A 25,024-nucleotide genomic window follows, 5' to 3' on the forward strand; every position below is an offset into this window, starting at 1 on the left:
GAAACCTATCTGTTATCTTTATACAAGGTTAAGAATTAATTGGTATTTGAATTAGCCAACCTGACCTAGATATACGACACTGCAGTCAAAAACACTTGGATGTAAACCTAAATTGGTTTGGGTTTGTTTGTTTTTGTTAAACGTCCTATTAACAGCCAGGGTTATTTAAGGACGTGCCTGGTTTTGGAGGTGGGAGGAAAGCTGGAGTACCCGGAGAAAAACAGACAACTGCCCCTCTTGGGTTTCGAATTCGCCACACATGGAGGGCTAGTAAATCCTGTAAATTGTATGAGTGGACTGGGAATCGAGCATTCGCGTGTCCGGCAGTAAAAATAACACCTCCATTTTGAATAAGTGTTTACAAGGAAGTTCAATCGATCAACATCTTATTAGGATGACTGGTAAACTGACCCAAACATATTGATAATCATTGTTAAAACAACAGGAGAAATAATAATATACAATTACAAACAAATAAGACAAAGTTGGTGTAAAATATCAAATTTTTATTATATGACATTTCATGTTCTCTAGATTATCACAATTTCTCTTAATTACGATTGTGTTATGTATATATAGACTACACAAACATACAGGTGAAGGGATGAGAGTGAAACAAATTTTTAAAAAGAAACCATGGTATATGATATTGCAAATGAATAGCAATCAAGTTTTACATTTGAAACAATGGAAATACACAAATTCATGTACATGTACTGTGAAAGCATTCATTTTGCAAAATGTCATCAGGCAAAAATGAAAAGCTATTCAACTTTTTTCTTGGATATATAGTCATGAAGATGTATGATGCCTTTGATCATTTTTAAATGGATGAAAACTTGACATTTTTCCAAAGAGAAGAATTTAATCATTATAATATTATGATAATACTAAGTTAACCAGCTTTTATAAATCCAGTGTTTATATGACTGGCCAGTGTCTCCAGTCATCCATAATAAATGATCATAGATATTGTTTAAAACAAAAACTCAAAGTATTGACAATATTCCTCGAAAGAATATCACCAGCCATTTAAATTTTGTTTATTAATTCATCCGATAAAAACTTTAAAATTTGTACCTATCAACATTAAAATGAATACTTCTACACTACATGTAATGCATCGGTATTTGTACTTTCACAACCTATCATAAATATTTTAAGGCTTTTGATGAAGTGTTGCATAAAGATTTCTTATTCAAGCTGTTTCTTGCAAAGTAGTATTTCAATATAGAATCAAAGCAGATAAGAATTTATGCAGAATCTAAAATATCAACAAGAACGACATGTAAATATATAATGATGTCTTTCATGTCTTAATTCGCTTCTCAAAGTCCAATTAACAGTAAAACTGTAGGATAAGTTCAGAATCTGAAATGTGTGATTCAATGGCTTTGCATATATCTGTAATTATTGAACAACTATAACCCAAAGTTGACTGCCACTGTAGGCGGAAAAGTGTGATATTTATCTATGGACAGCGATATCTCAACCCGAGTGTAAGAGTTTGGATGGTCAGCACCAAGCTTGGGATCTCAACCCTCATGGTAGGTTCTCAAGCTCACTTCTCATGCCTGGCAACTTAAGAATCCCCCCCCCCCCCCCCCCCCCCCCTTTTTTTTCAGGTCGAGACCTGTCTCAACCCCAAGGGTGTGAAAGATTCTATTAATCCCATCCCTAGTGACCACATGATCACCCTGGTAAGCATGGGATTCGCAACTGTCGCATGCAAAACACAAATAACAATTTGGGAGTATAAATTCTGTGAATATCTTTTTGCAATGTATGTTGTAAAGATTAAAGTATAGCAATATACTTCTACTGGGTATCAAAAGGATACTTGAAGACCTGATTAACATGATTCCAACATCAATTGGATGAAAAAATGTATCTTGTGTAAAAAAAAAAAAAAAAAAAGTTCTTTAAGAACAAGAGGAATAGTTGCATGTATATGAATTTTATGTAAAAAGCAGTGACAAAGTTCATGTAGAGCAAATAATATTTGTTCTAAAAAAGACATATAAAATGATACAAGTTATTTGATATGTATGAATATATATATAGGATCTCAAAAAAACCTTCCATTTCACACGAGGTGCAGGAAACAAAGCTTCATTTGAGCCTGTGGTGAGCAATGAATTCTGGTAAATTTTCACATGGTCTTAATAAATGAAATTGGAAAATGAAAGTTATTTTTCATCATACCAAAATTATTTTTTTTTACATGAATTGCAAATAATGTTTTCTTACTCTATGCTATTCCTGTATTATAAAATAGAGTAACCTTGAATTCATATATTTTCCATTGTGATATAATTTCAATATCATTTAACAATATATGTTATGTTATATGACTGGTATTTGTCATGGCATGACAATAAAATGCAAATAGTGAACAATTACAGTATTTAAATGCAAGCAAATGGCACAGTACAATTATGCTTGTTAAAGGATTTAACAAATAAACATGCAGATTTCAAACAATGGTCTCAAGATGATAAATTCACACAAGATGATAAATTCACACAAGGACTTAACATGTAGATTTCAAACTGAAGACGATGAACCCACACAAGGACCAAGTGATTGCTTGTACAGTAATCTTGACAATCCACTTAAAATTGTAATTGATCAAGCTGTGCAAGTAAAACAAATTTCAGGAAAGTTTGATCCAAAATTGGCCCTTAATTCAATAGCCATCCACACTACTGTTTTAAATAACAAGTGCAATCAATGATTGCGAAGCTCACCGGCAGCAGCAATCACACTATGCACTCATTTTTTATGTATGTACATTTTCTTGTATAAGCAAAAACTTTAAAAGTGGGTTTTGGTGACAAAATGATAAAGTGTGAAAAAATTGCTACATTTTTTCTGCATAATTTTGCCATAAAACCACTCCTCGACCTCTAATGAATGTATAACCAAATCAGAAGGGCGTAAGGTGTGTAGTTTTGGACTAACAAGCTTTCCAAGTCTTGGGGTGGGACGCCGACACAGGGGTACAGCATTAGCTCACCGATACTCGTAACTGGTGAACTAAAAATGGGCAAAAGGATGCTGAGCCATGGCATGATGTCATTGATTCTTCGAACCAGGTGAGTTAGAGATGTGAAATTGATCTCATTCTAAGAGATGTAGGAATGTTTAAACTAAAAAAACTCCAAATTCTCTAAAGCATAGAAATTAATTAGGTATAGATCTATAGTATCTACAGTGTAATATACAATATTCTGAATATGACTATTTTCTTAGAAATCTTTGATTAAAAGAATATAGGAAAGTATTTATAAAACTTAATGTACAAATGAAAAAAAAAAAGAAAAAAAAAAATTTTACTTAACAACCTGATTTCTGTATATTCTCAGTATGTGTACATTGGACAAGATCTTTAAATTTATACAATGCATAAAATGAATAATGATTTAGAAAATGAAAATGTTTTTGAAACAACAATATCGGACAGGGACACAAACATCATTCTCATTTCTATTAAAGACCCAAGAACATTGCCTTTGAGCTAACAACATAGTTTAGACAATCTAATGGTCAAATGCATGACTTGTACAATATGTAGCTGCCAAAAGCAAAAAGGGAAATAACCCATATCTTCTGTTTGCAACTTGCTAAATTATGCATCAATAAACTTTTAACAAATAACTTGCACAACAATATAACATATACCGTATTTATCCACAAATGAACCCTTCCCTAGTGTTAAGTTATCTTTATATACTTAAGTTTTGGGGAGGGCTTATTTGTGAACCACTTTTACGTAATATTAAAACTGATGATTCTGCAAAAATGACGGAAGTGGTTATTTGCAGATAAATATGGTACCAGGGTATGTATGAACAACAAGATATTAAAACTTAGAGTAGATAGTCAACAGATATTAGACTCCTCACGTGCGCAAAACTTACAACCTTATTAATTACAACTCTTAATATAAATGATTCTGTCATGAAAAAGACACATTAATATGTACAATATTTACAAATGGTTGATAAATAACAAACATTGAGGTTGTCATTATCTGTGAAATCAACATGTAGCAGTAAACAATTCTCATCAAATTGGCCAACGACAGAGATTGCTTGCTGAGACTAATATTTTGTGCCTATCCTAATTTCTTACAAGCAATTTTCAAGGAAGCACTTAACGGTCGATGCCACCATCCATATATAGGTAAATGTATACTACTTATAAACAGCAAGGGGACAAAATATTAGATAACAATGTTTTTTTAACTTTGAAATGATATGTATAAACAAAGTTTGGGTGCACTGCAACAATACATAGAATACAAATATGCAAAGATTAGACAGTGAAGTTAAATCAAAATGTCAAAATCTCATTATCCAATTTGACTGCATGTGCAGCTCAGGTGATGCAAAAGAACTTCCATGCAAAATATTAGCACTTTAAAAAAACTATTAGTGAGTCTATCCTGAACTCACCAAAACTTCTTAACCAAAACCTCATTGGCCAAAACATTAATTATGGCAAAATATGTCAAAATTCCAAGAAAATATAATTCAATTTTCCATTTCATAATTCATTTACACAGCATTGATATTTGACCTCACATGAACTTTCATACAAAATATCAATCTCTCTATATTAGAATAACAGAATTAACACAATTCCAGAAATTATTCAACTGTAGACTAATGAGTTATCTCCCTTAAACTTTGCAGAAATAAAAAAAAAAAAGAACAAATGCATTATCTAAATAATATCACATTTCAAGTATCCAGTAAACATGATCTGTAAGCAAATTTGAAATAATTATGAAATTTTCTAACTTTGCTGACAATCTTTTTAGTGTAAAACAAGAGATCCCAGAGGGATCTTGGCGCCCACCATTGAATGATCTTCATAGGTTCCATGTCAGATTGATCTTTTCTCTACTTTTCCCTTCATTTTACTAATCTGTGCAAATTGAGACATCCCTCCAGTACTTTTCAAACAAGGGAATCCTAGCTATATAAGAAATTTGAGATTTAACGATAATGGCTGTTTGTTTGTCAGGTTGTTTTCAGGACAGACTGGTCCAAAAATGCAATACAAGGGACCAAGGGGAACCTACTTATGAAATTTGAGAAAGATCCCTTCAGCACTTTCTCAGAAATAGCGATAACAAACTTCAACTGTCAAAATCCAAGATGGCTGCCTGTCGGCCATGTTGTTTTCAGATTGGTCTCAAAACGCAATATGCATAACTAGGCACCAAGGGAAACTTACATATGCAATTTGAGAAAGATCCCTTAAATACTTTCTCAGAAATAGTGATAACAAACTTCAATTATCAAAATCCAAGATGGCTGCCTGTCGGCCATGTTGTTTTCAGATTGGTCTCAAATCGCAATATGCATAACTAGGCACCAAGGGGAGCCTACATATGAAATTTGAGAAAGATCCCTTCAGTACTTTCTCAGAAATAGCGATAACAAACTTCAATTGTCAAAATCCAAGATGGCTGCCTGTCGGCCATGTTGTTATCCGATTGGTCTCAAAATGCAATATGCATAACTAGGCACCAAGGGGAACCTACATATGAAATTTGAGAAAGATCCCTTCAGTACTTTCTCAGAAATAGCGATAACAAACTTCAATTGTCAAAATCCAAGATGGCTGCCTGTCGGCCATGTTGTTATCCGATTGGTCTCAAAATGCAATATGCATAACTAGGCACCAAGGGGAACCTTCATATGAAATTTGAGAAAGATCCCTCCAGTACTTTCTCAGAAATAGCGATAACAAACTTCAACTGTCAAAATCCAAGATGGCTGCCTGTCGGCCATGTTGTTTTCCGATTGGTCTCAAAACGCAATATGCATAACTAGGGACCAAGGGGAACCTACATATGAAATTTGAGAAAGATCCCTTCAGTTCTTTTTCAGAAATAGCGATAACAAACTTCAATTGTCAAAATCCAAGATGGCTGCCTGTCAGCCATGTTGTTTTCAGATTGGTCTCAAATCGCAATATGCATAACTAGGCACCAAGGGGAGCCTACATATGAAATTTGAGAAAGATCCCTTCAGTACTTTCTCAGAAATAGCGATAACAAACTTCAATTTGTCAAAATCCAAGATGGCTGTCCTGTCGGCCATAGTTGTTATCCGATTAGGTCTCAAATCGCAATATGCATAACTAGGCACCAAGGGAACCTTACATATGAAATTTGCAGAAAGATCCCTTCAGTGCTTTCTCAGAAATAGCGATAACAAACTTCAATTGTCAAAATCCAAGATGGCTGCCTGTCGGCCATAGTTGTTATCCGATTAGGTCTCAAATCGCAATATGCATAACTAGGCACCAAGGGGAACCTTACATATGAAATTTGAGAAAGATCCCTCCAGTACTTTCTCAGAAATAGCGATAACAAACTTCAACATGTCAAAATCCAAGATGGCTGCCTGTCGGCCATGTTGTTTTCGATTGGTCTCAAAACGCAATATGCATAACTAGGGACCAAGGGGAACCTACATATGAAATTTGAGAAAGATCCCTTCAGTGCTTTCTGAGAAATAGTGATAACAAGAATTGTTTACGGACGGAGGGACGGACGGACGGACGGACGGACGGAGGGACGGACGGACGGACGGACGACGGACCACGGACGCAGGGCGATTTGAATAGCCCACCATCTGATGATGGTGGGCTAAAAATCATAGCTGTTGTATTGACTCTAAATAGATCAGGTTAAATATTTGTGAGAATTTTTAGAAAATTGAACTGATTTTACAACCATGTAGAAAATCAGAAATGAAAACAATCCTTTAGCATTACAAACATAAGTACAATTGAAACCTAACTACTGATTATATTTCACATGAAGTTCATCCAGCACTGCGTATCTATTGCTGTCTTCTAGCTTGAGGATAAATGGATGTTGGTCTATTCCAACGGTGGCTGGAATAGGGACCTTAAACTCGGCATGCACCTCTTCGTCTTTTCTCGTGCTCTCAAGTGTTTCACAATTGTGCAGCACATTTACTCTCATCACGATCTCGTTACCTGTGTCTTGTACGCTAAATCGAAAACAATTGGATGTACCAGGAGTTATCCTGTGTGTCTGTTTAAAGTCTTTTACCCGTTTTAAATTACTTCCTGATATCTGTAAGAACCCATCTACCCCGATGAAACAACGAATACCCACAATGTTTTCAAAATCGGCATAGCCTGTAGGTCGCATGTAGATGTTCAATCCAGTTTCTCTTTCGACTGCGTCTTTGTTCTTTATGTTCAAAAACTGGACACGTCCATGTAGAACAATGAGGCCTCTGGGTTTGTATTTATTCTTAGTTAGAATGTATACAGTTTTTGTTGTGAGAACAATTGCCTCTTCACTTGGCAGTATGGAGTGCTGTTCAATATGGAGGCCCATCTTCACCCACGCCTCTGGTTTAAAGATGACAGTCTCTCTCTGAAGTACTAATGGATTGACTTTGTCCTTTGAAACATGCCTGTTTTCTTTCACATATTCACCCAATTGCTTGTCCTGGAGGTCAAAATACAAATTATGGGGTGGGAATTTGAAGGCAAGATGCATGAAGTCCTCGGTGAGAACTTTATCTCCAGGGGTATTCCAAACCAGCAGTGAAGCTCTGGTATTGTCTGTCAGCCATTTTATCTGCGGCACCGAGTTGTGCATCATGGATGCCCGAACTGAGAACACGATGGGCGGTTCTAGTTCGTGCTCGTGTACCAAGTGGTACATGTCAATCACCATTTTCCATGTGTAACTGACCAGGCTGAGGTCAGTGTGAGTGCCCGATGTCCAGCCCAGAGAGATGGTACATTGAGGGAACAGACGCTGGACATGTTTGATGAATCTCGTACCATCAACTGGTGGTTCACCTCCCAGTGGGCCCTTGAAGATATCAGCATGGATCCATAGGGGTACACGGATCTAGAAAAGCAAACACAAACATAATTCAAACAACAGGAACGCCTCAAGGTAACTCTCTCACTGCCGTTTTTAGTTTATTTCTCATACACTGATAGTCTGAAATTTAAGACTCTCACATTTCAGGTACAGCAACCTGTCCTACTATTTCCTAATTTTGTTATCGACCTTGCAGAATGAGCCGTATCACTTCTGATTCAGGTTTCAAATCTCTTTTCTCTCCTTTTACATCACACAGATAAGAACCATTGAATTATTTTCAATAAATCATTTGTTTCCTCCCTATGTTACAATGTACAAGTAGTTACACTTACTGGCAAACACATCCTTAATCTTCATACGAAATGAACATTTGTAACATACATCCAAACACTTTCCATTACACCATACTCTTCTTTTTGGAAATACCCAGGCTAAAGGCTTCTCGGCCATCTTATTTTATTGCGGCCTAGATGTTGTTGACATGTTTCAACTGCTAGGCAGCCAACATCAGGACAACTTTTACAAAGTTTCTATGCTCAGAAGTATACTCTTGCAGTTAAAAATACATTGTGACATCATAATTACCCTTGGACAATTGTGTTAGAGGAGAACCAGGGTCCCCTGCATCCCATATAAGGGATGTATTCAACCCATACAGTGATATGATTACTGCTATTTAAAACAGCAGGAGTGTTTGTTTTCCTACCTTTTCTTGTTCCTATACTAATAAACAAATATAAAGTGTACAATTGAATGATGGTGTACAATTGAATGATGGTGCACCATTGAACAAGGATGGATAGTATTGCAACAGCAATACAAAGTCCCCTGCCTGAGCTAGAAGTGCACCTATTCATTTTTGAAAAATGGATTTTCGAGAGAAAAAATGTGGGATGCACAACTACATGTTATACTGATCATGTATACCAAGTTTTGTTAAAATCGGAGTAGTACTTTAGGAGGAGTTATCCGGACAACTGTTGCGTGATAGACAGACAGACAGACAGACAGACGGACGGATGGAGGGTAAACCTAAAGTCCCCCCGTTTTTCAAACGGCAGGGGACTAATAATGTAGGGAGTGGTGTATACAAGTGAGTGTGAGAAAAGCACTGAACACTTATCTAAGTATATAACTCATTGTAATCAGTTATGTCAGAGTATGTACAGACCAAGATCAGCTCAAACCAAATTCAGGACTATATCAAGGCATTTCAAAGACCTAATTAAATAATTCTAAGCATTTTTGTTTTGCCACTGTGAAACATTTAAGTCACAAATCATTGTATATTAAGGCCTTTTCTTGGCAATGGACCAGGTGTCAAGATTTTTCAAAGTCAAAAGTAAATTCAAGGCCACATAAGTTTTCAAAAAAGACTGTATGTTATCCTGAGACATACCTTGTTTTTGTGTTTTTTGAGGGTCTGCAGAGTGATTTCAACAGCGTCTGTACTCTGAATGTCGATCTTAATACCCTTTCCTGTGGGTGTTATATTGGTGAGCCAGTCTTCAAATGGCATATTGTCGTCCTTAGTGTGTGGCTGACCCATCACTGGAATAAGGGTCTGGCTGTCTGTACCTTGACCCTTCAACATCACATCGCCCTCAATCATGTCAACATCAACTGAAAACAATAACACAATAACCCGACATCTTAAACTGTTCTACATTTTCAACATGGTGTTCATAAGGACACATCAATATATATGCTTGTATAAAAATGTGAGAAAATAAGAGAAATTTCATATTTGTCATGAAAACCTGACATTTCTACACAAAAATATTCAATATATATATGTTTGTAATAAAATGAGTGAAAATATAGATTTGTCCGAAAAGAAATTCACAAAATGCTGCTTGAAGACACCCAAATATATACCATGTTTAAAGAATTCATCAAGTTTCAGAAGAGATTGCTTGAAAATTGACTGAGGAGAATCCCTGGAGAAGAATCAAAACATTAAGCAAAATAAATGAGTGCACTAACTCTGAATCCAATTGCTGCACATCTACGTCATGGTCTCGACAATGATTTATAAAGCCTACCAAGTCTTACAAGTTTAGTGTTCTTACCCTGTAGAGATCGCTGTAGGAGGTTGGGCGTGTTTGCTCCATGAGACCACTTTAGTTTGCTTCCGTCATCAGATGTGTGAGGAAAGAAGTACAGAGTATTTATGTCAGGTCCCATCTTCAGGACTGGAATATTATGACGAAGGAACCATGGAATCAGCCCTGTCAAATGAGAATCACACACATAACATCAAAATACATGACATTTTAGTTTAAACCATATTTTATTTCAAATTCAAAGTCATACATTTCAACATATTACAAATGTACGGATTCAGAAAAAATTATAAGAATACTTATATAAATCTGTCTCCTTAGAACAGAAAGGCTGGTGACAAACACTTAAGAGCATATTGTAAACTAAGTACAGTATATAACAAATAAGTGACAAATATGTGAAAAATTAGGGAGGGGAGAGAAGAAAGAGGAAGTCAGATAGATGGAATGTTATAACTATACATACTACATCAATAACCGACAACATGTGAAAGCTAAGAAGGAGGGAAGAAGAGGAAGACAGAATGAGATTTTCAGGTGATACTGAATTAGTATACAAGAGTTTTGTAAACCAGAGATGTTTAAATTACATTTTACAACTGTAATATGTGATTAGAAACTAACTTATATCTGTATCAACTGTGTATTGCAATTTAACTATAAAGAAAAGCAAACAATTTTTTAATTGACATAACATCTATTTCTATGCCTAACTACATGTTCAAAATGTAAGCTGTGCCCTGACAACAGCCTGTCTGAGGCTGAAACATGTTGGCAACCAGCGATAGAAGAAAGGAATATAGCAATTGGAACCTAGCTTCAGGAATTGCCCCTCTTCTGAATTTATTATCTTTTTACTTTACTGAAATGGCATCACTAACTGGTAAGAACTGAACAGTATTATGACGAATTAAAAATACCACTCTCTGTTTTGAAGAAAACTTCCTTAGAGCTCTCTGCAAAAAGAATAACAGAATCTTTCAACCCCTTGAGGGTGATAATGGGTCTAAGCTAGGGGGAAATATTGTTAATTGACAAACATGAGGCTTGCTGATGAGTGTCTGGCAGCCCTTATCTCACCCAAAGTTACCTCCCTTCGCAATACATCGTTCATTGAGGATTTGATTGTCTGCGAAACCAGCAATCTAATTAAAATACAGATGCTCATTTTCACTGCATTACATGAACATCTAACGACATCGAAGAAGGGAACATTTGTTATCTCAATATTTCCCTTTCAGATTGAATTGTCAATTTTTCAATGTCATCAATTCTCACCCATTCGTCACATCATGCATCTGAAGATGACCAGTTCGGTACAGCATGTATATATCTATATGCTTCATTGGACAAAATGTCAAAACAGATTGACAGATTATGCAAAATATGCACGCTAGTCATGCCAATTCAAAGTCAAATGTATCATTTTTTTTTGGGGGGGGGGGGGGGGGGCACACCCATATCATACTGTAATTCCTGGTTGTATATTTTTTATTATTAATTAACATATTAGAGCATTTGACTTTAGCTGACGCATATGTCACATCAGTCTGTGTAAAGTCATTTAAAATTGGAAGATGGGACCGAATTCTAACTATAAGTCAACTCGGCCAAATATTAAGCATTAAAACAATTGACCGAGTTGACTTATACCGGTGATGTTGGAACTTGCCAACGGCCAAAACAAACAGTTTTCGGATTTGCAAAAACAACGTTGCATACCTCCATTGAAAGAGTACCACAGGTATATGAATAAAAATCCACTTATAATCTGACAATAGACATATTTTCTAAATGGACGAGGCACATTCATCATTCTTTTCATTCGGTCATAGTCACTCGTTTTCCCGTAGGTGGCAGCCATTTTGCAATTTTGAAATCTCGTTTAAGATCACGTGAGAATCATTAGGTGCTAATTAATTTTGTTTCATTCCTTTAATTTTAAAACCATATCCGTATGATAACAAAATTTTAGTCGAGATATCCAATTTTGAAGCTTCACGGGTGGATTTTATTCTAGACTGACATCTTAACTGATTATAAAATATACTCACCTGTACGAGATTTCATGAGAGAACGAGATCTATCATGGTCGCCAAATTTGCTTCAAGCTCTGTGTCTGCAGATGATTGATTACCTTTTGGAGACATATCTTGTAATTATCATTAATTTATCTCTATTCTCCACACATAATTCAATATTGAAATGTTGATATAAAAACAATTCGGTTGTATACTAATGATCATAAATATCTGCGTACTTAAAATAACCTGCGGTGAACTGTCTTCATTGATAATATTCGCTCTCGATTGGTACGATATTACTACTCCTACTGTGCCGGGAATCTGACAGTATCTTCATGCACATCAAGATGACATGGCATCAGATGTGTTTGTTTCTTCCGATAGTCCAGTTGACTGATGTGTATAGTGTACCATTTGTCCGCACCATTTACTGTATCTACTGTACTAACTAAACTTTACATAAAATATTACAAACAAAATAATACTAGAAAATCTGATGGAGATCAAAAGAAAAAACGGGAATAGCGCTTAACGGTTGGCTCAGACCTAGTCCAAATTTTCTGACGATCTTACTTCGTTATTAACATCATAACCCTTCGGATTAGCTCAGACTGTGCTTATGGACACAGCACTGATGTTATAAGAAGAAAATGCCCTTTTTAAGTTTTTCAAAGGTTGACATTCAGTATAACGATACACATTTATTTGTTCCAAGCTTTTAACTAGCTAGGCCTTCATCATGCATGACTTTCAACTGACCCTTGACGATTTAGAAGTGCAATCTCAAATCTGAAGCATCAGTTCAAATTCACGTCTTTGCAAATACAATAGGCATACTAAATTAGTCAAACTTTCAAGAATGAAATGGACCCTTGTTTGTTTGCTGGGTTTATTGTCATGTGATGAACAGTCAGGGTCATTTTGAGACAGGGCCTCCTTCTAGTAGTTGGAGGCCCATCACAAGAGCAATTTTAATATGGTCAAATATGTCTTCTCCAAGGACACCACATCAGCACACTGACCGGCCCATACATCAATTTCCCATGAAACACAAACTGTCAAGGGTAGGGAGCATTGAACCACGCACCTCAGATCTTCACCTGATCTTATGTTGCTGTAGCTCTAACTGACTTAGCATGGCCCTTTGTCAAACGAAAGCCCAGATTTTTATTATGACAACTGTTTTAAAGTAAAAGTTGAGTAAATATACCTTGATGCATTCTACTGTTTTAACAGTTTACATTTTATGCGGTAGTAGGACATTTGGAAGTCCAGTGTAAGGCTGTCTGGGATATTTATTTCAACATTCCTTCCTATTACAGGTGTCGTAGACATTGACAATATTGTTATAAAGCCTATGTGTGAGATATCAACTCATTGGGAGGTTTGGTCAAAAGTATAGTTATTGGGTACATCATAGCTAATTGACATTGGCTTCCAGGTCAAAGATTTTATGAAGGTGGAGTAGTTGAAAAGAATTGAAGTTGAGAGTATTATACCATAACGTTATAGTTACTAACTTTGACCACTGAAACCTTCCAATTAGTCTAGTGGAAAGGTGTTCACTTATTGATTGTTTATAAGGAGTGGCCTAGGTAGATCTGACATTTCACAGGAAGGCATCATGAAAGCTCTTGACAGTGGGGACAGACTCATTACAGGACAATGATGGCCAAGTGGTTAAGGTGTCCCGACACTTTATCACTAGCCCTCCACCTCTGGGTTGCGAGTTCGAAATCTACGTGGGGCAGTTACCAGGTACTGACCGTAGGCCTGTGGTTTTTTTCCTGGTACTCCGGCATTCCTCCACCTCCAAACTTGGCACGTCCTTAAATGACCCTGGCTGTTATAGGACGTTAAACAGAATAAACCAAACCAAATTACAGGACAATGACACACCATGTTTTGATAATTTTATAAGCAGCAATGGACATGGCTGGACTTAATACTATACATAGCTTATTATTAATGGATAATTCTTCCTTCAAAAGAAGAAATATTTTATCATCTAAGATTTTGTGTATTTTACAACCACAGGTAACACACAATGGTTTAGAGAAGGGACATAGGAACTGAGAAAAGATGACTTTCCAGGCTGCTGCTGTTGAGCAGGTAATAAAAAATCCTTTAAATTAAACCTTTACAATATCCTAACAAGGATTCTAAGGTAGAGTTTTCCAACAAGTTTTCCATTATATTCTACTTTAGGCTTTTGTAAGATTTTCCCATCACTACTGCATATAGGTCTTTGTCATTTTCCTGGTTCTACTCTATACAGTAATATCATCAATCGGATGATAAGTTATAAGTTAAAATCCATAATTGATTATTGTAAATTTCTTAATTATGTAATGATCTGGCCATAAAAACTTATTAGTAAAAATCTTAAGAACAAAAGCTGCATTCATTTCCAAGCTAATTTAATAATAAGTATAAAATATAAGTGCAAGAAAATGAATAGAAATAACAAATGAGTAAGTTGCATTAAACAGTTTTGAGGATAGTCAAAAGATAGTAATTCATGCTTAACCAGTAATCATTTACACTTGTGTATTATAATTTTCTAGTTAAATCCGAATAATAATGACCTTGAACTTTCATATTAATTATGTATCTGATGTAGTTTGACATATACCAGTTATCTGGAATCTATTTACATTATCACTGTAAATTTTGAACAAGTTTTGAAAAAAAAATGTAAGTGTGAACTTATTAGATATTTTCAAGAATAAAAAAAAAAAAAACCAAAACAAAATGAAAGAAATCAGGATAAAAAAAAAAATGGGGAAAACATCTAAAATGTCATGTTAAGAACTGAAGGTAATAATAGTGGCTATGTATGATACTTTTATATTAATGAGTTTTCCATTTATCCACAGGCAGTGCTCCAGTTTTACCAGACAGCATGCCTCCATCATCAGGTCCATCAGTGGTTGACAACCGCTCAAATCTCCCCCGATGCCTGGTCCTTCTGCTGGGAGCTTCTCGGCACAGATAAGGTGTGCTTCAATCTTCAATCATGGAGTATCATCTTGTATTATGAGTATCTTCTGAAATCTGCTAGTATTTTTTTGGCTTTTTTTGAGCTGACATGCCCAAAGATTCTTTAAATGAAAAATAAGCCTCAAGTTCATCATATATTGAATGATATATTGTCAAGTTTGTAAAATGAATGACCTTGACAGTGTTCCAGCTAGGTCGGGTTAGCAGGGCGCGGCGCCCTGCCCCTAATTCAAAGTTAGAAATGCGCCCCGCCCCTTTTCCTGTAGTACTGCCCTTTTTCTAAGTGTCATTGATGCTCATTTTGCCTCGTATACTCTAAATCCGATTTGATGAAGCCATGCAATATACAGTCAGTCAGTCACTAATTGGCCACATGTAACACTAGTCCCTTACCTGTGTTAGACCCTTATCCACGGTTCTGATGTACGCTGCCCGAGGCAGTGATCGGTCAGCTGGGGATCGAGATGGTGTTTTAATAGATTCATTTAACCGTGACGAGTCGATACTGACGATGGGATCGGTTGGTAATCCAATTAAATCATAATCACGACGGCTTTTTGAAGATTGACAAAGTAATGATAATGGATGGAAATGTTGTTTTACTTATGTAAACAACTTTTGACAAGACCGAAAAGAGCCGCACGTTTGTCGTAAAGTTATCCCATGAGCACGTGTGCATTGGCGATCGATCTATATATCTTTGAAATTTTCTTCACGTGACAACACGAAATCCTTCTGGTTTTAACCAAGCAACTTTTAGGTAAATGATCATGAGATCACTTTCCAGTGATTTTCCAGTAATCAAAATTAGCTTTCGGTTGATTTTATTTGATGAAGTTTGGCGGGACGCCGGAAATGGTTCGTTGTAAATGCAGATGTCGCAAATTCCTTGTTGGATTGCGGATTTCTATACAAAATGTTTATTTTTCATAAATAAATAAAGGACATATAAAAATATCTTCTCATGTGAATAATGGTTGCAAAAGTTTAGTGTATATTGTGTTATTTTCGTATCAGAAATGCCGACTCTGCATTAACTGCGGGTCATGTGATAGCCAAGTGATTACATTTCTAACAACACGCGGGGACCGTTTGTTTACGAGAGCAACGGAACAAATATTTGATCAGAAACTTGCGAATCATAACCGGCTCTAATTCGTTTACCATATATATATAGTAATTCAAGAAAATGTTAACTTGCTATAATTTCCTGATTTTAGTTTACCGTTATTTCTAAAGAGTCTAAAGTGAAAGTAGAAATTTACCGCCGCTTACAAGATGCATCGTAGTTATTTGGACGAAGTTTATTCAGATATTAAATAATAGAATTTCTTTTACTTAATCATTTTTTCTCGTATATGCTTGACCACATTTTCTCCTTTGCTCCATAATATCTTCACTTACAATTAGTCGTCTTACAATCACAACGGACAGACCAGAGACCTATATTAATTAGTTAGTATATATATGTAGGTATATGGACAGACCAACTTCTTGTTGAAAATATCGCTCTGTTGACTATAATCTGATAGTAACTTTTTGATTGGACGTAATTATCGTATATGGATTCTATCAATACACCCTTAAATTGAAATAATGCTAATACCATTTTATTTTTGAATTACTCTAGGTCATTACTTTTACCATCAAAATTTAAAACAATATTTGAAGAATAAAGAGAAGAAAGAAGATATTTTTACACACAAACGAAATAATAAAAAAAAAATCAACATATTTCTATTTGTCTCTATGAATCAGGTCATATGTAATGCATGAATGTACTTGAATTGTCCTGTAAAATAAGGTAGAAGATAGATAGGCCTGGAAAAAATGTCGCGCACAAAAATGCCCTTTTTTTAGGCAGCACCCTGCCCTTTTCAAATCCTAGCTGGAACACTGCTTGACTTACTTTCAAGGTGACAGGTGTGTTAGGATTTGAAGTGCTTCTTCAGAATTTACAAACAGGCCAATAAATATGATGATGACTGGCAGCTTTTATCAGCCAGATTTAGTTGCTAGAAGCAGACGAAGGGCGTGAAAATAAGGTGGTGAAATAAAAAAAAAAAAAAAATTGTCTGAATTTTTTAAACTATGAATTTTTGTTTGAACATGTACTTTTGTTTTGTCCCCAGAATACAGAAGTGCAATATTTTGGTGCAAACACATTACACGTAAAAATATCAAGATACTGGTAAGTCTTTTGAAAAACGAAAAAATGCCTTGTATGGAAAAATAATATTAGGTATCGGGCTGAAAATGTATCTGATACTTTTGACAACCATTGTTAAGACCTGATCACAGTTTTGGAATCAACTTTTTCATCATTCCACTTGGAATCAGAATTTTTCAGCATTAATCCTAATATTAAAATAACTATAAACATATTTAGTTCCAACCACCAAGTTGTAATCAGCCATCAATGAAAAATATGTTATGTTCATTGTGTACTATGTATTAAACTGCTTATCACTATATTTTGTGAGAATTAGTACATGTTTTCCTTAAGGAAATTACAAAATTCAGGACTACCAGTGTTATAATCGAATACATTTAAGATAAATAAGTTGAAATCTATATAGAAAAGTATTCACTAAATTAAAAATTGTCAGGATTTTTTTTCAAATATTTGAAATAAGTTTTAAAGCATAATTCATAAAATGTTAAAGAACATTGTGCCATTTTGTATTTTAACCTACTTGTCAATGATATGATTTGACCCTTCATATTTTTGGAGAATAGTGATTTGACTTCTAAAATTGTTCAAAATCAAGGATCAGCTGGATGCCATGTGAAGTTATCTGTGTTAAATTTAGTTACTCGGATATAGAGACATGATTTGTAAAGACTTTGGTTTCCTGACCTTGGTTTGAAGTTCCTTAATACCAGTAGTTGTTTTTATGATCATATATAAAGAGATATTTGGTAACAGTTTAAGTTTTCTGACCTAGGTTTGAAGTTCCTGAAGACCAGTATGAAGGACTAAAGACTCGACTTCTGGAGAGAATCATACACTTTGGCAGTGGCCCAAAAATTGTTCTCACACGACTTTGTGTGGCGGTAAGTTCTGATAGATTTTGAGTTTCTGAAAACTTAAGTTCTGTTTACATTTAGCCATGATCAGGTGGGGCGAAAAGATTAGAACAACTCTGGAAAATCTGTTATGCCTACTCAGAAATTTTTATTTGCCACTTTTTTAAACGAACATTAATGTTCGGTTATTGTGATCAAGAACTGGACTGAGAAATATAACCATATATGGTAGCCACATTCACCAATACGCCATCTACTGTCTGTTTCAATGAAATATGGCTGCCCCCATTGCCTTACGCTTCAAATAATTTACTTGCAAAAACATCTTCGTTTTATATAGTAGTTTTACCGAAAAGGTTGAAATGTATTCAGTAGGTGTTTTCAAGATGCATACGATTTGAGAAATGCATAACGCTAGCGAAATGAGAAGACTAAATGAACCTGAACTTTGCGAATAACTCCGGTCCAGGTCAATATATTTATGTAAACAACTATTGCGCAGGCGCATTCGTCTCCGGATGTTTAGAAAGTTTTGCTCTTCTGTGTTCTTTCCAAAACGGCTGACATTATAGCATAGGTCTGCAAATTTGTCCGCAATTTACTTAAATTTGTAATATATATATTCTAGAATGTTACATCATTATCAACTAGGTGTGTATTTCTATAATTTAGAGAAAGAAATATATCAATGACGGCATACGAGACGATACATTGTATCATACTATACTGTAGTTACTGTACGTGTTTGCGAGAAAGAACTGTACATATGTATAGGCTTACAATTAGGTGGCATTTGTGGTCAGGGTGACTGGTCATAGCGTTAAAATTGTCATCGATTTCCATATACCATTTTCCTTTGACGAAAATGACCCAATAAATCAAATGCAAATGATAATATCTTGCTATGTGCACGGGATTGCTTGTTGTAGGCGATACTTGGAACGTATTTACTGTTGTAAGGGAGGTAACTGCAAGATTTACGGAAATAAAAAATAAACCAATTTGATTGGTCGATTCTTCCTTCACTTTGGCATGGGGTTTACAATCGGAGTGACAGATAACTACGGCAATATTCAGATGATATCAACAATAACATTTTTGGATACGTGTGGTTGGCAGTTATTGTCATGTTTAAAATGAACAATTATATAGCTTGTTTTTATTTCGGTAAAGACGAGAATATTTACTGAAACGGACCACACGTGAAGCAGACTTGGAAATACCGAAACGAAGAAAAATCGGGCTTAATTATAATATAAATTGGCATTATTTTCAGAGGATTGACCAAAATATATGTTCTGCAATGCCTGATTGTATCATATATAAAATATTAGAGGTTTATTTGACCGAATTTTAAATTAATTATTCATTTGCGAATCGCAGCCCGATTGTCGTTGGAGTTGAATTACCGAAATGGCCGATAGTCGACCCAAAATCGATATTTTTACGAGAATTTTTGTTTTCTTTTACCTGAAAGTATTTTGAAATAATTTGCAAAATACCGAATTCACGACCAAATTTTCGATTGCGACGAACTTCTGTGACGGTGTTAAGTTCATGTTAAGTTATATCTGATTAAAATCAGCTGTTACATGGCTACGTTTACTATGCACTACGTCTACTAGGTATTTTTTTTTAAAGACGGAAATCCGGATTATCTAAAAACAAATGCAAAAATACTTGTGATATTCACTTAATTTGATATTCATTCGTTAATTGTTATCTGTAGTTTGATAACTTCTGATATATTGTGATTGATACTCTATATAATATTGCTGTGGAACTTGTGTTATTTTTCAAACAAATTCATTTTAATAATTTGTTAATTTAGAATTTTCATCAAGTCATAATCAAGACTTGAAATTCTCACTACACCATACTTCAAACACAGAGTAATCGATGAATTGATAAACTGAAAATTTAAGTCGAGCAAATGAGTTAATATTTACCTTAAATATTTTTTCAATATACAACAAATATTCAGATGACTATTTGTGCCATGCTGTTACAAGATTTCAGTTACAATTCTAAAATTGAATTAGTATGTAAATATGTGTTATCCTGTCAATATCCACAAAGCGAGTGTAGTCTACTGTACTCAAAGTCATGCCAGTAGATAGCGGTACATATACTTACTGCTTACATCTAGTGCTTACTTGTGTGAACTATTAATCAATAACAAAATGGTTCATATATTTCTATATATGACTTCACAAATTATGTGGTGTCTGAAGATCTGAATGAAGTGAATAAATGATGTATTAAATTATTTTTATGAAATATTCATGTCACAGATCATTCTCTTTTTTAAAATATTGCTTTCAGGTCCATTTTGGTAATTCAAATATGACGGCAATCAGGCCTCGAATGGCGAATGATTACAAACATTTTAAATACGTCTCGGTCAAATAAACCCCTAATATTTTACATATGATTAATTTTGACATTGGAGAACATATAATTGTGTCCATTCTCTAATATAAGCACTGGTAGAAAGTACAGAATAGAGCTTGATAAATATATAATCAAAATTACTAATTACCCCGGTAAATATAACATTTTACGTAAACCTCCCATGACTGATGGTGAACTTAAACTTGCCAATCTCCTGTGTCATTCCAATTTTGATATGTGTAAATATATACACGAACGGTATATACAGTCGAACCTGTCTATAAAGGACACCTAAGGGACAAGGCAAAAGTGTCCTTTATAGAGAGGTGTCCTTTATATAGAGGTTCAACGAGTTATGTCCCTTATAAAGGAAGAAACAAACCAAAGTCTGTTCATAGTACACTATATGTCTCCTGATTTATTATATCTAAACACTTAAACAAATGAATAAAAGACAAATAATTAAAGATAAATGCTTGATTAATTAATTTTCAATCATTCATCTGACACAAAAATTAGAGCTGATATTTTTAATAATTTATATTAAGCCTATTGTTTCTAAAAAAATCTTCCCAATATCATACTTTACTGAATATCTATTCAGACAAATACTCAACATTGTAAAAAATGTAAAGATAATTCTTATCATAGTAAAACAATTTTCATTAATCCTCAATATTTTGGAAAATAAATATGCTTGAAATATCTTTTCTATTACAAAATTAACTCTTTATAAATGAACGTGCATTTTCCTCTGATAATTATAATCCCTCAGCATTTATTTGAGACCTATTTTCTGAAATACATGTAGGGATTTGATTTAATAAATACCGTTTTCTGGTTCAGTCAATTAGTATAGTGTATACAAAGACACTCGGAACTCTTCAGCAGTTCTTCATATGTTACGTAGTCATATTCCGAGGAGTTCCGAGTGTGAGAAAATGGCGGCTGACAACCATGTGCTGTCAGATTTGCGTACGGTTGATTTTGTAAGTAAAACAATTATGACAAACATAACTATTGCTTTGTCCCTCTTTTGTTGGTATTGATAATGATTTAAATACCACCTGACCATTCTTGTTGTCTAGGCTATGGTTGAATGGCTAATAAGCTTAGCTGTCACCTGTGAGGTTGAGTAAACAAACACCTCTGCCGATGGCGATCGGTCACTCTCTTGTAATTACTGCCCATTGTTACAGCAACTTACAGGTAACAGGACAATTAGTGACTGATGAAGTGGCTTCCTAAGTTAGCATTGCTGCCAGGGGAATTGAGTAATTATGGCTCTGCTTGTTATTTAGAAACGTTTTACACACAAATATCAACACAGCTATGGTTTCACGTGTCCGTTATACGGAATTTTAAACAACTTTACGGACAAAAATAAGTGTCCGCTGTCCGCATTAGGAAGGTGTCCGCTATATACATGATATTTATATAGTGATTTTCATTGGGGATTCCTGGAAGTGTCCGTTATGGACAGGTGTCCGCTATATAAGGGTGTCCGCTATTACAAGTTTGACTGTATATAGATATAGATATGGAATGATTCACAAATTTGCATACAGTTATGGAATCTTATAACACCCCGAAAACTGTTCTCTCCACATAAAGGATGTGATTTGTGCAATTACATTGCTGAACTGCGTGTGGTTCACTATGATTGGATGGTCAACATTGGAAAGGGACAATAAATAGGGAATGTGTCATCCCATCGAATGGACTGTAACCTTTATCAGTTTGAAGTTGAAAATGAAGCTTGAAGTTTTCTTTTCCTGTTTGCTGAATTATTTGATGAAGATAGTCTTTATATGGTTGTTATTCTTTATCACATTGTGTACAATGCTGTAATTATACCAGAAGTATATCTTCTCATATAAAGATTTATTAACATCAAATGATTCCTGAACAAAAGGAGTCAAGTTTTTTGTTTTGAAGTACCATACATGCTTGAGTACAGTTTCAATAGGATACATTCCTAATCCGGGCCTTGATTAGCAGCTCTGGTTTTGGTTTTCAGTAGTTCTTTATGTGTGTTTCATCATATTAAGTTGAAATATGCTAAACTAACGATAGAACTAGCCTAAATTTAGTGCATATTAGAAGTTGGCATCAATAAGGTCACACAGTCCTGGCTGTATTATAACTGATGATGGCTTCCCGAAAGAAAGAAGACATATTTTATTTTCATCCATCCAAGATAGATCAATAAACTTCCAATTTCAATCAGGACCTTACAGAAATATGACAGAAATATGCATGTGTTCAATCATATCAGAACAGCTGCAAACATTTCAAATAATTTGCAATTATTTCCTAAACCAATATCAGTAAATTTATCGACTTTAAACTTAGAAGATTACTGATTTTGCATTAAACAATAATGTTCGTTTACAGTACTTCCAGTACTTTGATTTCTTTTTTTTTTTTACATATTATCAGCCTGTCGTATATAAAGAGGAAACGAGGTCAATGTTTGTATGACAACATTACTGGTAGTGAGGTGGTCCAATGATTGTAACACAATCAACTTTGAACCAGTCATTGGGTGCTTTGGTTTCCTTCTACATTAAGATACTGCACACTTCCATTTCTCTCCACATTAAGACAATGCACTAATCCATTCTTCCCAACATCTTGGAATTTCCATTTAGGAGATTGAGGTTCAACTATTCACACCTGTGTTAAGTACATTTATAGACCTCCTTTTGATAAACTGAAACCCTGAAACTACTTTTTTTATTTAAGAAAAAATAGTCTTCAGATTTAATTTCCTATATTTTGACAGTTATCATCTATGATTCTGCATACAACACCAAATAACTGGCCGGACCCACTAAAGACACTGATCGACATGTTTCAACAGGAGGATATACCAAATCTCACAGTATGTAACAAGATTGTTACCTGATATCTATATGCAATCAGCTCTCTATCTCAAAATAATAATAAAAAAAATCAGTTCATTTTGTCTAAAAAAACTTGTGAACATGCCAAGAGATTGAATCTGTTGTTTGCAGTTCATCCTCATAAATGCATAATTTTTTCTTAGAAATGCTTCTTGTCTAGATCATGTGTTTAGTATTGACCAAATATGGTCTTGGATATCCATGGATTAAGGTGTCTTAAAATTGAATAAGAGGAATACAATATAGATAAGATATTATAGTTCAGTGTTTTCAACTGAAAGTTCATCCTTGAAACAAGGAAATAAGGAAATCAAATAAGGGAAATAAACTGTCGTTTATGGCATTAAGTGGCAGATCCGACATAATATTACTAAAAATATGAAGAGTGTTTTTATCATTTTGCTGAAACTTTCTGATGAGTGATACATGTCCTCTTGGCCTCTTGTTGTCAATTTCATCTGCAGGGCTCTTATCATAAACGTGATGTTATGATATCTTTCAGAATTTACAGCGGTGCCACCTGTTACTTGAGACACTGCGTGTACTACCAGAGGAGGTAAAGCAACATTCCTGTAGATCTATTATTATTACGAATATAACATCAAGATAATATTCAACTCGAGTCATTTAAAAAAAAAAGATTGACCTTGGCTTCCTAGCCTAAGGTCAAGATTACTTTTTTTTTCTGGAATTATGTCTTTTGAGAATACTGATGAAAATATTATATTTTTTACCAAACACTCATGAATTCATGAATTTTTGAAAATATTTTAAAACATTTTAAGCAATAGCAGGATCAATCTATATTGATGTTCTTAAAAGAGTATTTTGAATTGTTGGTGTACTTTGTATATATTTTCAGTGGAATAATGTAAATGATACGAACAAATTTGTTGAAGAGTTTGCTTTAGATAGTTGTTTAGCAAATATCCCCAATGAAAAAACTTTTTTTTTTAAATTGATGTACCTGATTTGGTAAATAAAAATTAATGCCCGGGAAATGGTTGTGATGTCGCGTTGACTAGTACATTACATGTCACCTTAATCAGACAGTGATGGGGTAGATTTCATACTTGTGATATCACTGAACTCTCAAAATACTGTAAACTTACATATTTTAGTAGTAATCTTATTTTGGCGTTACACTAAATTATGATCATGCTAATTGCACTTTCTATAGACTTTTTCTATATGAAATAGTTTTGGTGTGCCAATTTATAAATGTGTGGGTCGCAGTGGCCGAGTGGTTGAGACGTCCCCCTCAAACTTTGTCACCTGCCTTCCACCTCTGGGTTGCGAGTTCAAAACCCATGTGGGGCAGTTGCCTGGTACTGACCGTACTGTAGGCCGGTGGTTTTTCTCCAGGTACTCTGGCTTTCCTCCACCTCCAAACCTGGCACATCCTTAAATGATCCTGGCTTTTAATAGGATGTTAAACAAAGTAAACCAAACACAATGCGCTAATCTGTTAAAATTTTGAAATGCGCTAAAATTTTAGTGCGCCAAATAAAGCATGTTTGCAGTATATCTGAATCTGATCTGCAAAGATTCCTCATCAGTTGAGATATATTGATCAGAGAGTAACAAAGAAATTACTTACTGAAGAAATTAGGCATCAAACAGAGTGTAGTTTAAACAAAAAAGAACTTCTGCACTAAAAAAAAAAAACACGTTGATTATGCCTTGAATTAGAGGAGA

General features: G+C 34.8%; 2 protein-coding genes across 2 annotated transcripts in view; one reads left to right on the top strand and one right to left on the bottom strand.

The window, feature by feature from the left end:
* Nucleotides 1-6,728: 6,728 nt before the first annotated feature.
* On the bottom strand, nt 6,729-11,902 carry LOC117326252. The gene is made up of 4 exons (XM_033882928.1): nt 11,689-11,902; nt 9,973-10,131; nt 9,300-9,523; nt 6,729-7,921 (listed from the first exon to the last, which is right to left on the bottom strand). The coding sequence occupies exons 1-4, from the start codon at nt 11,828-11,830 to the stop codon at nt 6,824-6,826; spliced, it is 1,623 nt and encodes a 540-aa protein (XP_033738819.1). The 5' UTR covers nt 11,831-11,902; the 3' UTR covers nt 6,729-6,823.
* A 102-nt stretch (nt 11,903-12,004) lies between these two features.
* The window catches only part of LOC117326250 (importin-13-like), a 40,446-nt gene continuing 27,426 nt past the window's right edge, over nt 12,005-25,024 (top strand). Inside the window, exons 1-7 of the mRNA XM_033882924.1 lie at nt 12,005-12,121; nt 14,028-14,102; nt 14,870-14,989; nt 17,126-17,184; nt 17,942-18,050; nt 23,206-23,304; nt 23,829-23,882. Of these exons, the coding sequence (XP_033738815.1) occupies nt 14,073-14,102; nt 14,870-14,989; nt 17,126-17,184; nt 17,942-18,050; nt 23,206-23,304; nt 23,829-23,882 (471 nt within the window). The 5' untranslated portion in view covers nt 12,005-12,121; nt 14,028-14,072. The remainder of the gene's footprint in view (nt 12,122-14,027; nt 14,103-14,869; nt 14,990-17,125; nt 17,185-17,941; nt 18,051-23,205; nt 23,305-23,828; nt 23,883-25,024) is intronic.

Source organism: Pecten maximus, chromosome 4 (genome assembly GCF_902652985.1).
Source record: "Pecten maximus chromosome 4, xPecMax1.1, whole genome shotgun sequence".
In the NCBI taxonomy this organism is placed as follows: domain Eukaryota; kingdom Metazoa; phylum Mollusca; class Bivalvia; order Pectinida; family Pectinidae; genus Pecten; species Pecten maximus.